This window comes from Balaenoptera borealis (genome assembly GCF_965194805.1).
Source record: "Balaenoptera borealis genome assembly, chromosome: 20".
Classification (NCBI taxonomy): domain Eukaryota; kingdom Metazoa; phylum Chordata; class Mammalia; order Artiodactyla; family Balaenopteridae; genus Balaenoptera; species Balaenoptera borealis.
The window spans coordinates 42604051-42617936 of NC_138879.1; the positions used below are offsets into that span (position 1 = coordinate 42604051).

Sequence of the window (13886 nt, forward strand, 5' to 3'; positions counted from 1 at the left end):
AACCAGATGCCAGCTCTTCTCAGTCACTGCATGTGTGTCTTAGTGATTATCAACTAGCTGACAGCTCAGCTCCACTATTCATTGTGCACAACGTCTGGCACATAGTAGGTGTTCAGCCAGGATAACCTGACTCCAAAGACTTCCACAAATCCTGCCCACCTCTTAGTAGAGCCCATCACTGTCTACCTGGATGGGGGGTGGGGAGGGGTGTTCGGTTCTGGAAGCAGAAGAGAGCTGGAGTGATGGGCTGGTAGGCAGGGCTCAGCAGGCACCCCTGGCCTTCCTGACATCAGCATGGCCCTGTTAAGACCAGGAGCCAACCTAAGGGATCTGTCTCAGCCTGCTAAGTACCACTGGTTTCAGCAGCCCCGTCCCTGAGAGAATTCTGTATCCATCCCCATAGTACTTGGTACCACCCAGGATCATTCTGCAGGGCCACCCTCCCTACTAGGTGGTCCCTAAAGAGTTGATTCATGTCTGCATCCCCAACGCCTGGGGAGGTGCTAGAACACAAGAGATGTTTGGTAGATGTTCACTAAGCAACTGAATGGATGAGCCACAAATGTGGTCCCAGACGGAACAACATCTCAGATTCCATTTCTACAGGCAAATAACAACTCTTTCGCCTCCCCTCCTCCTTCAGGGCTTAGACAGGGTACAGGCCACAAACAAGAATGTTCTCTGCCTGGCCCGAGGATTTGTTTTTCTATGAAGTGCTTTCAGATCCATGACAGCCTTTTTGATCTTTACGACAGTTCTATCGGAAGTTATTCTTACCAGCATTTCGAGGATGAGGGATCAAGATTCAAGACGAAATGACTTCCCCAAATCAGGGCAGAGCCAGCGTTGGAAGCTGGGGCTGCCTCGTTTCCAATTCCATGCTTGACTTTTTTCTTGCACCCAGACACCTGCCCATTAAGTGCCTACTATGTGCCAGGTACGGGACCAGGCACTGGGAATCCAGAGGTGAAAACGACGTAGCCTGTACTGCCCACAGGAGACAGGCAGTGGAGGACCCCCGCAGAAAGAGCAACCAACCCATCCTTGAGTCCCCTTGGAAACTTCCATCATGCCCAGACTCCCCTCCCCCAACCTGCCAAGCTGCAGTCTAACTTGAAAGGCTTCTAGCTCCCCACATCCCACTTCATGACCCCAAGTCAGGCCCAATCTGGGGTGCTCACATGAGGCGCCAGGAGGGATTCATCGGTGGGGGTCTGGCATTTCAAATGACCCTCCAGGTGCCTTCAAGTTGCCCCTGTGCCTCTGGGAGCCGTCCTCGTAGAGGACATTTGCTCACAAAACGTGTGACTTGAAGGAGAGCACTCAGAGTCACCCGTTGCTCCTCTCCGTGCTGTTTCCCCAGCTCACAGATTTGCAGTCACCTGATGCTCTTTTCTTCTGCGTGGGGCTCACACATCTCTTCCCGCGTGGTCTGAAGCTCTCTGGACAGATGCCCAGCAGAAAAGGCCTGGGCTGTGCTTCAGGCTTGGAAGGAGAAGACAGGCGGGCTTCTTAGTGAAACTGGCACAACAAATGTCACATCCCGGCAGATGGGTGCAGGGGCCCGAAGGACGGGGATCGCAGTACCATAGTATAGGCTCAAAGAATGCTAAGGGTTCTTTGAGCGACCCATACCTATAAAGGGAAAAGTCAGGCGAACCACTCTCTAGCTGTAGGACCTTGGATGAGGTATTTAGCCTCGCAGATCCTCAATTTCTCATCTGCAAATTGGGGAGAATAACACCTACATCTGTGGGCTGTGTGAGCCTTAAAATATAGAAGGTGTATAAGCAATCAGCATAGTGCCTGCCTCGTGGTAAATGCCCAGTGACTGTACATTCTTCTTTCCCCTTGAAAAAGGAGCCCGAAGAAGAATGATATTAATGATGTCCTAAAAGAGACTGCGTGTGGCCTCTTGGTTGGGAAGCGGGGAGAAGTGTTTGCCAAGGGGCCACTTTCCCCTCATCTCCTTCATTCCCAAGGACCACAACATTCATGCAGAGGTGCTTTCATGGGTATCCATGAAATGGATGAAATCGCCTTTTTAATCTCATTGTGGGGAAAAAACAGAGTCATGCAACAGTCCTTGGAACATGATAGGTGGTCAAAAATTCCTGTTGCAAGAAGAGATGAATAAGCAAGGAGATTTCTTCACGAGATGCCATCCTTGCCTTCAAAGAGCTGACCGTCTATGGCGGCCTCCTCACGCACACATCCCTCTGCCATATTTCATTTTCAAACACGTTCCTTGCAACTTCAGAAAACAAAAGACAGCTTCGTTTTGTTTACTGGAAACCTGGTAACCCATTGGACAGACTGTCTCACTTCCCAATGCGTGAAATGTGTTGGAGGAGTTTGACAGAGAAAAACAGAGCAGACAAAACAGTGGGCTTCAGCATGTCCATTATTTTGAAAACAGCCTAATGAGAAATTTCAGCAACTCACTGGGAGGAAAGTTCATTCAACTCAAGACTGAGCTTTAGAGGCCTTTTGGAGCAGCACAATTTCATTTCCTTCAAGTGTAATAAGCAAGAAGAGACAAGGAACCCACTGCCTAGGAAAAGCCCTAAAGGTCAGGATTAATGAGGCATTGGAAGGTTTGAAGCTTGCAGGCCCAGTTGTGTGCTAGTAAGTGGATATTTCAACAGTCCTTAAGGGAGCTTATACATAATTTATTTTCTTAAGTAGGTACATGGTGTGGAAATGTTGTTTGCACTACTAATTGGACCAGAAAACTGTGTCTTCATGGGTATCTGCCGTTCCTAACCTTTCCCAACAAGGGCTCCACATTGCATTTCCCAGACTCCGTTAAGGCAGGGTGCCCCAACAGGTCATACCAAGCCTAGAGGCTGGCACCCAGGCCAGCTGGAGTTGTAATCTTTCTTATTCCTGGATACAATAAGGGAAGGGAAGCTTAGCTATAATCTCCAACCCCTGGCATGTGCAAACAGAAAGCTTTAGAGGAAGAGCACAGACCCAAGCCCAGATCTCAGCTCTGCTCCCAAACTAGCTGTGTGACCTGGGGCAGGACACTTCACCTCTCTGAGCCTTAGACTCTCCACATGCAAAATGAGACATTTGGGCGGGAAGATTTTTGGCAAAGATGACTTTCACCCTGGAATCTCTACTTACCAGCTCTGTGACCTGGTTCAGCCTCTCTGGGCCTCAGTTTCCTTATCTGTAAAATGGGGGCGATAATACCAAACTCATAGGGCTGCTGCAAAAATTAGTGACAACAGATAAAATGTGAATGGTGCTCCAGAGAGGGTAGCAAAGCCAGTCTGTGACATCAGGGCTATTCTTAGAGCTACTGGAAGGCAGTGAGACCCTCTCCCCATCCCCACATCCAGGTTTCTTTTATCTAGAACGTGCCAACTATGAACAATTATATGCCAACAAATTGAATAACCTAGAAGAAATGGACAAGTTTCTAGAAACATATGGCCCACCAAAACTGAATCAAAAAGAAATAGATCATTTGAACAGACCAATCACTAGAAGTGAAATAGAATCTATAGTTTAAAAAAAAACAAAAAGACTCCCTGTAAACAAAAGTCCAGGGCCAGAGGGCTTCACTGGGGAATTGTACCAAACATACAAAGAACTTATACTGATCCTTCTCAAACTCTTCCAAAAGATTGAAGAGGAGGGAACACTCCCAGAGTCATTCTGTGAAGCCACCATCACCCTGATACCAAAACCAGACACAGACACTACCAAAAAAGAAAATTACAGGCTAGAATGTGCCAGCTTCAGACTGGCAGTGGCTATCCACTGTACCAGTAACTGGTTACAATTCAGTTGTTGGAATCCAAATGTAGATTTTCAAAGTGGATCGTGTGCATCAAAGTATGTCCCTTTCCTACAGAACTCCGTGGCCCCAGTGATCTCATTGGCTGCCCTGGGCTTTCAGCAACAGGCTTAACATTCTTAAGGAATAAGCAGTTAGTGGCACATGGCATTTTCCATCCCCTATAACTACTTCAAGATGAGCTTAGTATCATGGGGACATAAGCAGAGAGGACAGGACTCCTCAACCCCACCCCCATTCTTCCATTTATGACTGACCTCCCCCATAACCCAAATAATTTCTCTCTCTTTTGCTGAAAAGGACCTAGTATGGATTCATAACTCGTAAAGATGTCTATTATGTAATCTTCCAAACAAATCCACTTGCATTCTCTCATTTAGGCATCACAACCACGTGGCAAGATTATCTTGCTCAATTTTCAGATGAAGGAACTGGAGTTGGGAAAAGTAAATGCCATGTTCAAGGCCACGGACTTGACAGATAATGAGAAATCTGCTTTGATAGCTTCTTGTCTGGCTCGAAATTTCAGTGTTCCTTCCTTGGAACTTCCTTGGTGGTAAAGTCACACCCATGAGTCCCAGCTCTACTACCTACCTCTTCACTAAGTCTCAGTCTTCCCAACTGTAAAATGGGCATGTGATAATAAGCTGCCTTCCCATCAGGGTAGTTGAGACCATAATTAGGAATGCTATAACTCCTATGAAAATGCCAAGCAGGGGCCAGCACAGAGTAGAGGCTCAGGAACTGTTAGTTTTCTTCCCTCCAACTTCACAGGGCCATTGAGAAAGTTGAAGCTGCACACGTGCCATCTCTGAACTGTAACACACGGTGCCAGTGTGAGCAATGAAACTGATGGTCATGGGGCCCATCTTTATCTCAGGCTTCCCCCCACAACCGCCCCATCACTCCTGGAGATCCAGGTTTGAAATGTGCACCATTAATTCTTACAAACCGATTCAACTAAGGACAATTCTAGACTCTTAGCAAACTTGCAAATCCAGCCTTGCCATCCACGACGGGGCTGTCAGCGCTTACCGGGAGAGCAGAGAAGCGCCTTGGAGAATGGCAGGTCTGAAGAAGCAGCAGGCTCAGCCTGAAAGTCTAGACTTAAATAAATTGTGTTTTCTGGCTGGCGGCGATCAGGCGTAAATTTGAAGCGCGTGTTACACTTACACGTCATTATGCATCGAAATGGGGAAGGAGAGCGGCATCTTGTCCCAAGTTTGTAGCAAAACTGCACTGTGTGTACATAGCTCTCAGGCCTTTGATGTTGAGCAGAGAGGAAAATGATCCTCTCCGAAAAGCCCAGGCAGGAGCGGCTGAGAAGGAGGCCAGCAGAGAAGTGCAGTGAGCATGAGCCCGCCTGTCTCTGAGCCCCTTCTCCTGCCCCTGCAAAGGTAAACTGTCTTTCCTCTAATAAATACCTTCATGGAGAAGCAAGCAAAAATGCTTAGGAACAATCAGTTAGGAAGCTGAGAAGGCCAGAGCAGAGAGAGAGAGGGAAGGGGGTGGGACAAGATGTCAGCATGAGCTCCCGCCAGAACCAGCAAGGCTGGCCAGCACCAAAGGGCGCCTCCCAGAGGTGGGCAAGGGGATGGGAGTAGCAATAACTTGGAACCCATTCATTCATTCATTCCACATAACAGACACAGCCCCCGCCCCCTCCAACAAACAATCGCATGAATCACCATCTAGTTACACGCTTTGATGTGTGCTATAAAGGAAACTATTGGGAGTCTGAGGTTATAAAACAAGAAGCAGTAGCAGGGCTTGTACAGTCCCCATAATCCTTGCACATAGTAGGAGCTCATGCATATGAATATTGATTGGCTGATGGAAAAAGCAAGGCAGAGAGGAGCAGCGTATGGCTCAGAAACATCCCAATGACAATGTCAACATGCTCAGAAAGATCACGTGTGTTAGAATCAGACAGACATGGCTTAGAATCTCAGCTTCTCTACTTAATAGCTGTGTGACCTTAGGCAAGTCGCTTAACCTCTCTGGGCTGTGGTTTCTTCCTCTGCATAATGGGAGGAACAATACCCACCCGTGTTTACTGTTGCATGTGATAGCTGCCAAGGTGAAGGAGCAAGGGGAACAGTGAGGAGGGATGTCATATAACTTGGTCCAGGAGCACGGGAAGGCTTCTTGCAGGAGGAGATGCATCAATCCAGTCTTGGAGAGCAGAGGCTGCCCAGGCAGAGAACTAGATGTTGTCCAGGCAGAAAGAGGAATGAGAGGAGTTACAGGTGGCAAAAGCAGCAACTAGAAAACCACGAGTACTACGTGAATCAGCAGGGCACATCCAGAGGTGCTGCAAGTTGTTTGATTTGGCTCCACCTACCCACTCACTCACTCATTCATTCATTCATTCATCCACTTGACATATATTTCTGGAGCACCCCCAGGTGCCAGGCCCTGTGGTAGATTCCTCGAAGTACATGCAGAGGTAATCCCTGAACCCATGGAGCTTCTCTTCTAGTGGATTCTCGTGGACTCAGATGGGGAGAGGAGGCTGGGGCAGGCAGAGAGCATCATAGGAAACTGGGTGTGGAGGGAGGGCCTGGATCTTACTGTAAGGGGGATGGGCAGTCCTGGTGGATTTTAAGCACAGGCTTAATATAATAGGTTTGCATTTCTGAAAGAGTGAGCCACAGTGAACTCAGACGATGGGCTGGAGAAAGTTGTCTGGAATCTGGGAGCCTAGCTAGGAAACTGCAGCAGCCCAGGCAAGAAATGATGGGGGTCCTAAGTTAAAGCAGTGCAGAAGAGAGAAGGCAAAATTCAAGTCGGATGTAGAGACAGTGTTGACGAGCCCCGCCAGCTAATTGGACGTGGGGGTGAGGAAGAGGAGGTGTGGGCAGCCACTCTGAGGGTCTGGCTTGAGCCCCTAGGCAGGTGGCAATGCTATTCCCCGGGACATTGTGTACAGGAGAGCCATCCAGTGGGGCACAGAGGCTGAGGAAGATTTGATCCCATGGGGACATGCTGAGTGTCGGGGATCCATGGGTCCCCCTGAGGTCATGCTTAGCAGGCAGTGGGATCAGTGTGTCTGGAACCCAAGAGAGAGCTTGGGGCTAGAGACGCAGATGAGAGGGTCAAGAGGATAAAGGTAATGCTGGACACTTGAAAAGCGCGTTACTGCACAGGGCGGGGGTGTGGTGTACAGAGGGAGAAAAGAGCAGATCCCACTACAACAAAAGCCAAAGGGTGTCCAGATGTGTTCTTTGATGCCAGAATCCCACTTGGCAAAAGTCAGGCCATTAGCCAGGGGTGAAGGAATCATTGTTCCCAGGAGGGCTGCTTGTGATGGGCAGTGGGGACTCTAGCCTGCTGTTGGATTTCTGGGGTCTCCCCAGTCTCTGGAGGCCAGTCTGAAGTCACCCATGTGCTTCTCTCTCTCTCTTCTCTCCTTCAGGTGTTTACAAAATATGGGAAGTGTTACATGTTTAACTCAGGCGAGGATGGCAAACCTCTGCTCACAACAGTCAAGGGGGGGACAGGCAACGGGCTGGAGATCATGCTGGACATTCAGCAGGATGAGTACCTGCCCATCTGGGGAGAGACAGGTGAGCTGGGCCAGGGACTGGGGCAGTGGGTGATGGTGGAGGGGTGCGGACTCTGAAAGACGTTTGCCTCGTGTGGGCTGTCTTGGCCCACCTGGTGAAGGACTGCTTGTTCTCCATCAGGGGGTTAGTGACATGACAGCATGACAGTCAATGGTGAGGATGTCCCTGGTATGGACTGCAATGATGCCCTGGGTTACCTTGGATTTCACCAGGTGGGAGGGGGCAGATGATGGGACTGCTGGACAGGGAAGGCAGGGGGGATGAGAGGAGGCATGGAGGAAGGTTGGAATTAACAAGTATGGATGGGGAGGTAGGTGGCTTGGTTTCAGGAGAAGAGGAAGGGACGAACCAGCCCCTTCCTCTTCCACCATCTGGAATATCCCAACCCAGCTACCAGGCCCAAGGGAAAGGAAAACAGATCCTCCCACTGAGGGAAGGCGGAGAGGCTGCTGGAGAACTGAAGGGCACAACACAGGGGCCTGGCACCATGGCTGCCCGTGTGTTCAGTCCCCAAAGCTTATTTCATGCATCCAATTATTCATTTATTTATTCAGCAAACTATTCATTAGCCACGTACGCTAGCTCAGGCTTTGCACAAAAATAAGGACATTAAATTGAAAAAGACCAAGCCCTTGATCACAGCCTAGAGGAGGAGACACAGAATCCAGTGGGACGTGAGGGTCCCCTGTGCTGCGGCAGGACGGCGGCCTTCTCCTGGGAGGAGGGAGGGTTCAGGGAAAACATGGGGTACTTGCATGGGGTCTTGAGATTATCCTGGATTATACAGGTGGGTCCTCATAAGAGGGGTGCAGGAAGGTCAGACAGAGAAGGCAACGTGATGACGGAAGCGGAGGTTGGAGTGATGCGGCAAGTAAGCCTAGGGATGCTGACCGCCTCTAGAATGTCAGCAGGTGGAGAGAATAAAAAGGTGCCCAAGCGTGGGACCCTGGATGCCAAAGAGACCCAAAGTGAGATTAACTTTGGGTTCAGGGCGAAACGGGGGGGAACGGGGAGGGGGTCTAGAGATGGGCCTGGAAGGGCCCACAAAGAGGGATGAAGGGAGAGAAGGTTCCAGCAGGACAGAGGCTTGGGCCCTCAGGTTGGAGCTGAGGAGGGGTTGGAGGCCAAGCAGGCTGGCCCTCACTTCTTGCGGTCCCCACCCCGTGATTCCTGCAGCCCATTCCCCCAGCCCCCATCCTGAGGTCTGGCCCTCACCAGGCCCAGGCCCACCCAGCTTCTGAGGGCAGCGAAGGCCTCCCCCCCCGGGACGACTAACCGCAAACCCCGAGCTCTCCCCACTCCACCGCACCGGCCCTCCCGGCACCTCTTGTCTGAGCATCCCACGGGGGAGGGGTGAGCAGGGCCACTCACCTCACATTGTGGTCACCCCTCCTGCTCCTGCAGCTGGACGGTAAAAGGGCGCCGCACGATTCCTTCCAGTACCATCTCTGGCAGCTCACCCCTGGCTCCAGGCCCTCCAAGCCCAGTCTCACCCTAGTTGAGCAGACACTTCGTTGATCCCATCCACTTTCCTGAATTCAGTATCCCTTGGTCCCTCTCCAGCAAATGTGGGAGATGGTCCCTCTGGGACCGTAATAGTCCTCCCTCCTGGCCTTCCCCTCACCGCAGCCCTGCGTGGTAGGAAGGGCTCCTCATCCCCATTTGCCAGGGAAGGAGGCTGAGGTTCGGTGACTTCACCCAGGCCACCCAGCCAGGCGTCCTGAATCCCTACCTCCAGGCTTCCTCTATGGTACCTTTCTTCAGGCCGATACATCACCATGCACGAGCATCTCTTGGAGACTCTGGTCACCTTAAAGCTGCTCATTTCCTGGGCTGGTGGGGGGGTGGTGAGCCTCACATGGGTGGGGGTGAGGTCCACACACCTGCTGAAGGATGAGAGGTGGGCTCTGGCAGGTGAGGGATGCTGGTCCACAAGGCCACCTAAGGAGGCACGGCCACATCCTGCTGTTTGCTCATTGCTCCCAAGGGCTGGGGGCACGGCCAAGCCTCTCACCGCCACAGTCCTCGGCGGGGAGGAGCCTTCCTGACCTGCCAAGCCCTGTGGCTCCACAGATGCCATCTTGCCTCCTTTACGTTTCCACTTCCTCTCAATCCCCAGGCAAAGGAGCCTGGGTCCTTAGAGGAGATATTTGGGTGATGATGGAGAAGAAAGAAATGGAAAGTTGGAAAGTTGGCTGTTGAGGGAGTGGCCACAGACAACTTGATGACAGAGGCAGAGCAGGAGGACAGGAAAGTGGCTTTACAGAGTCAGACCGAAGATCAAAGCCCCAGCCCTGCCTTTATCAGCCGATCAGATGAGAGCTGTCTGCAAACTGTAAACAGTGGAGGGTTGATAATGGCAACCAGTAGATGGGAGGATGGTCAAACCCATCTCAGAGGCAGAGACTGTTCCAAATATCTCATACCTACACAAGGGTCCTGGGGCACCTTATCGTCTGGATGTCTCATTCTCAAAGCAGAGCCTTTGGCACATTCTTGCTTCACCTCTCAGAAATTTAAGGAAGCAAGGAGGGAACCACGCCTCCAGGTGTAACTCTGACCTAGAGGATGGACCTTTGGTGCCAACGAGTGAATTAGGAAAAGGCACCCTCTTTGGGTGGACCCAACCCTATGGAGTCATGCGTAGCACGTAGAAAGTAACTATGAAATTTACCAGAAGTGTCCTTTCCTCCGGGCTGGCAGTGCCTCCTTGGTCAAACATCCTTGTGCAAGGCAGCCTAGAAATACGCCATTTTAAAGAAGGCAGGCTCAGTCACACATGGACCTTAACAGTATGCCCCCAACTCGGCCCTATGGACTGCTAGGAGTTTCAGATGTTACACGTTACAGGAATAGAAAGGATCTGGGGAACCCTGGTTAGGCAAAGTTAAACACATTAATTTGTGACAGGAATTCTTCAATGCACTACATTATAAATCTCCAAGATAGAAATATTGCATACACCATTTATTTCCCCGATGCTTTTGACCGTGGAAAACCTTCTTTTTCATGGAGGAACTCACAAGATAGAAAAAGGACAGAAAAGCTGTCCTCGACTACAGAAGTGCAGATTTCATGACCAACGTTTTTCTAAAGGAAATTAAATTGAAGGCAGGTGGGAGGTTGTTAAAAATGAAACTCTGTGTAGATGCCTCTGAGTAACTTCAAAGATAAAAGAAATAAGCAGTGGGTTATCTAGGCTGCAAATGAGAAAAACCAGATTCAAACAAGCCTGGGCATAAAAGGAATTGTATTGCCCGTGGAATCCAAGGCAAACTTCAACAACCCAGCAGCAGGAAGGCAAGGGTGCAGCATCAGAAACAACTGGAACCAAGGGCAGGAGCCTCCTCGATCTCTCACCCCTTCTCTCACCTCTCCTCTTTCTAAACTGCTTTATTCTCTCTCACTAGAGACAGGCTTTTTCCACACATATATCTTTTCACACATAGTTCCCGATAGATATATATTTTATACATCCTGCCACCAGCGAGAGACCATGCTGATTCTCTCACTGATATCCTATTAAAAAAGAACAACAACAAAACAAAAAAAACAGGGAAGGGACTCATTGGTCCAGCCAGTCAGGTGCCCACCCCTGGACCAATCAGTGAGCAGGAGTGTGTTCATGGAAGGACATGGGAGCCCTGAGGGAGCTGGGCTCCCAAGACTGTCCCGAGAATGGCCCTGCTGGGGGAAGAAGGGGCGAGGGTGGGGATGGGTTACATCTGAGAGAACCAGAATTGGTGTGCAGAGAGCCCTCTAATGAGCTTGCATTCTAAATAGACAGGCTCAAATTTTATATCCTTCATTCATCCTGATGTAGAATACACTTTGTAATCAAGTAAACTCTGCCTTGATGTCCCCAAGTTCTAATATTGTGGGAAAATGAATTAGCCATTATATTTTTGAGCAAAGGAATTATTTTGAGAGTCAATGCTCTAATAGAGGTCAGTGTCTTGCCCCATATTATCTCCCCAGCCTCATCCCCTTTACTCCGTCCCCTTGTTCACTTGGCAGTAACCACTCTGGCTTCCCTGTAACTCCTTGTACACTCCAGGAAAGCTTACCTTCAAGCATCTGCATTCTCCTTTCCTTCTGCCTAGAATTCCCTGCTCGGACCCACATGGCTTATTGCTTCACCTCCATCGAGTCTTTGCTCAGGCATCACCTACCCTGACTACCCGATTGAAAATTGTACCCCCGCCCCACTCCTCACCCCTCCTTATCTGTTCTGCTTGTCCTTTGTTCCATGTCATGTGTCACCTTCGAGTATACCATCCTCCTCTATTGAAACACATGCTCCAAGAGATCAGGGATCTTGGACTGTCTGGCTCCCTGACATATACCAGGGCAATAAATATTTGTTGACATATCTGTTGAGAGAGAGAAAAAATTGCTGTGTTTTGCACACTGATGGGGCCAGGCTGAGGGAGAAACTAATATTAATGAGTAGCTACTATGTACTGTGAACATTCTATCCCATGAATCCTCCAAGTGACCCACCTAACGAGGTGTTATCCTCACTGAAAAATAAAGAAACTGGGGCCCAGAGAAGCTGAGGAAGCTCCGCAAGAACACACACTTCACTCAGTGGTTGAACCAAGCTGAAAACCCACGTATGGACCCAGAAGCGATTCTCCTTCCGCTATATTCCTTTAATGTTCAAAATGTGATTGTAAAGGCACTGCCATGAAAATAGCTCAGAAAAAAAAAGTTCCAGTGACATCTTTGGAGACAGAATGGCATATAATGATAGGTCTGTTTCTGTTCTCCTTTTCTATTTTTTCCTTTTTTTTTTTTTTTCCATAGCAGAATCCTTGTTTTGAACAAAAGCTTTAGCACAGCTCCAATATATAAAGCAGATAAAGGTAGAGCTGCTCTGGTCCAGCTGGAGATGGGGCCCCCAGTTTGATTTCTCCATACTCACTGTGCCCGACCCTGAGACATTCCTGGAGGAACCCTAGGACTCCAAGGAACCCAGCTTGGAAACCACTGAATGGGCAACTGATGTTATTGGGAATGAAAAGCGCCCATTGGTCCTATGGTGTGTACATCCCAGAGACCAGGTCTACATCCCTCCCCCTTCTCCTGGCGTAGTGAAAGGAGTCCATGACGTGCCCGCTGAGCTCCAAAGCTTCAGGGAAATTGACAGTCTAGATTTCTGGTTGGACACAGTGGAATGAACATAAGTATGTATGGAGGCTCCCTCCCCAAACCTCCCCTAAATTGCAATCAAGGATTTTTTTTTAAGAGTATAAACCCACAAGGACGAAGAAGATGGGTGAGAAGACAATAGTAGATGTCAGCAAATTTTTGGAAAATGGAGAGCAGATGTTAACTGACTGGGCAGACAAGGCAACTAAGCCCAGGCTCTGCACAGGGAAACCAGTTAAAGTCACACGATTCTCACCATAGACGCCCCCCTCCACCCAGAAAGTATCAGGGATTGGAGGCATCAGATACTGTTGACGACAGGGTTGAGAGGTGCAGGTAAAACTAGGAGGATTAGTTAAAAGTCTGTAAAAGGAGCTGTTAAGTCCCCCCAGATATCCTCCCATGGCCCAAAGCAGCCAAATATCTCTCTGCACCCCAGCAAAAGATAAGATTGAAATAGACAGGCTCTGGGCTGGGGGAAACCAGGCAAAGCTGAGGGCACGGGTGAGGTGCTGTACAGAAAACAGGGAGATAAGGTGAAATTCTGCTTACTGAGTAGTGAGACCCCCAGCCAGACTAATCTGCCTCACCCACCCCCAACCAGAGATCTGGGGAATCCCTTCCTGGAGACACAGACAAGCTCAAGAGAAAAGATTCACAGAGAATGACAATCAGGAGTCCCCACACAAACCTAGTTAGATCACCCTAGGGTGAAGTCCCCTGGTAAGTCTTCCCACACACAAGGAAGACTGTCCAGGCTCTAAGTACCAGTTGGGCTTCCCTGGTGGCACAGTGGTTAAGAATCCGCCTGCAAATGCAGGGGACACAGGTTTGAGCCCTGGTCCAGGAAGATCCCACATGCGGTGGAGCAACTAAGCCCATGCGTCACAACTACCCAGACAGCGCACCTAGAGCCCATGCTCCACAACAAGAGACGCCACCGCAATGAGAAGCCCGTGCACCACAACAAAGAGTAACCCCCGCTCTCCACAGCTAGAGAAACTCCGCGCACAGCAACGAAGACCCAACACAGCCAAAAATAAATAAATAAATTTTTAAAAAATAGTAAGTACCTCTTAACTATGAATGGAGAGTCAACAAGCCAAGCATTTGAGGGGAGCCACTAACAGGAAAGGAACCAAACAAACAAAAAAGAAACTTTGAGGAAATAGAGATAATGGTTAATGGCAAAAAGCTCTAGAGCCCGTGTTCAAATCCGGCTATACAACTTACTAGCTATGTGACCTTGGACAAGTTACTTAACCTCTCTGAGCCTCAGTTCCATCACCTCTAAAATGAGAATAATATTATTATCTACTCCTTAAGGTTGTTAGGAAGATTGAAATGAGTTA

General features: G+C 49.4%; 1 protein-coding gene across 2 annotated transcripts in view; it reads left to right on the forward strand.

The window, feature by feature from the left end:
* Window positions 1–13886, forward strand: part of ASIC2 (acid sensing ion channel subunit 2) — a gene marked incomplete at its 5' end in the record, with an annotated part of 1025374 nt that overhangs the window by 935205 nt on the left and 76283 nt on the right. For both annotated transcript variants that reach the window (XM_082370897.1, XM_082370896.1), the window contains one exon: window positions 7230–7380. In XM_082370897.1, the coding sequence (XP_082227023.1) occupies window positions 7230–7380 (151 nt within the window). The remainder of the gene's footprint in view (window positions 1–7229; window positions 7381–13886) is intronic.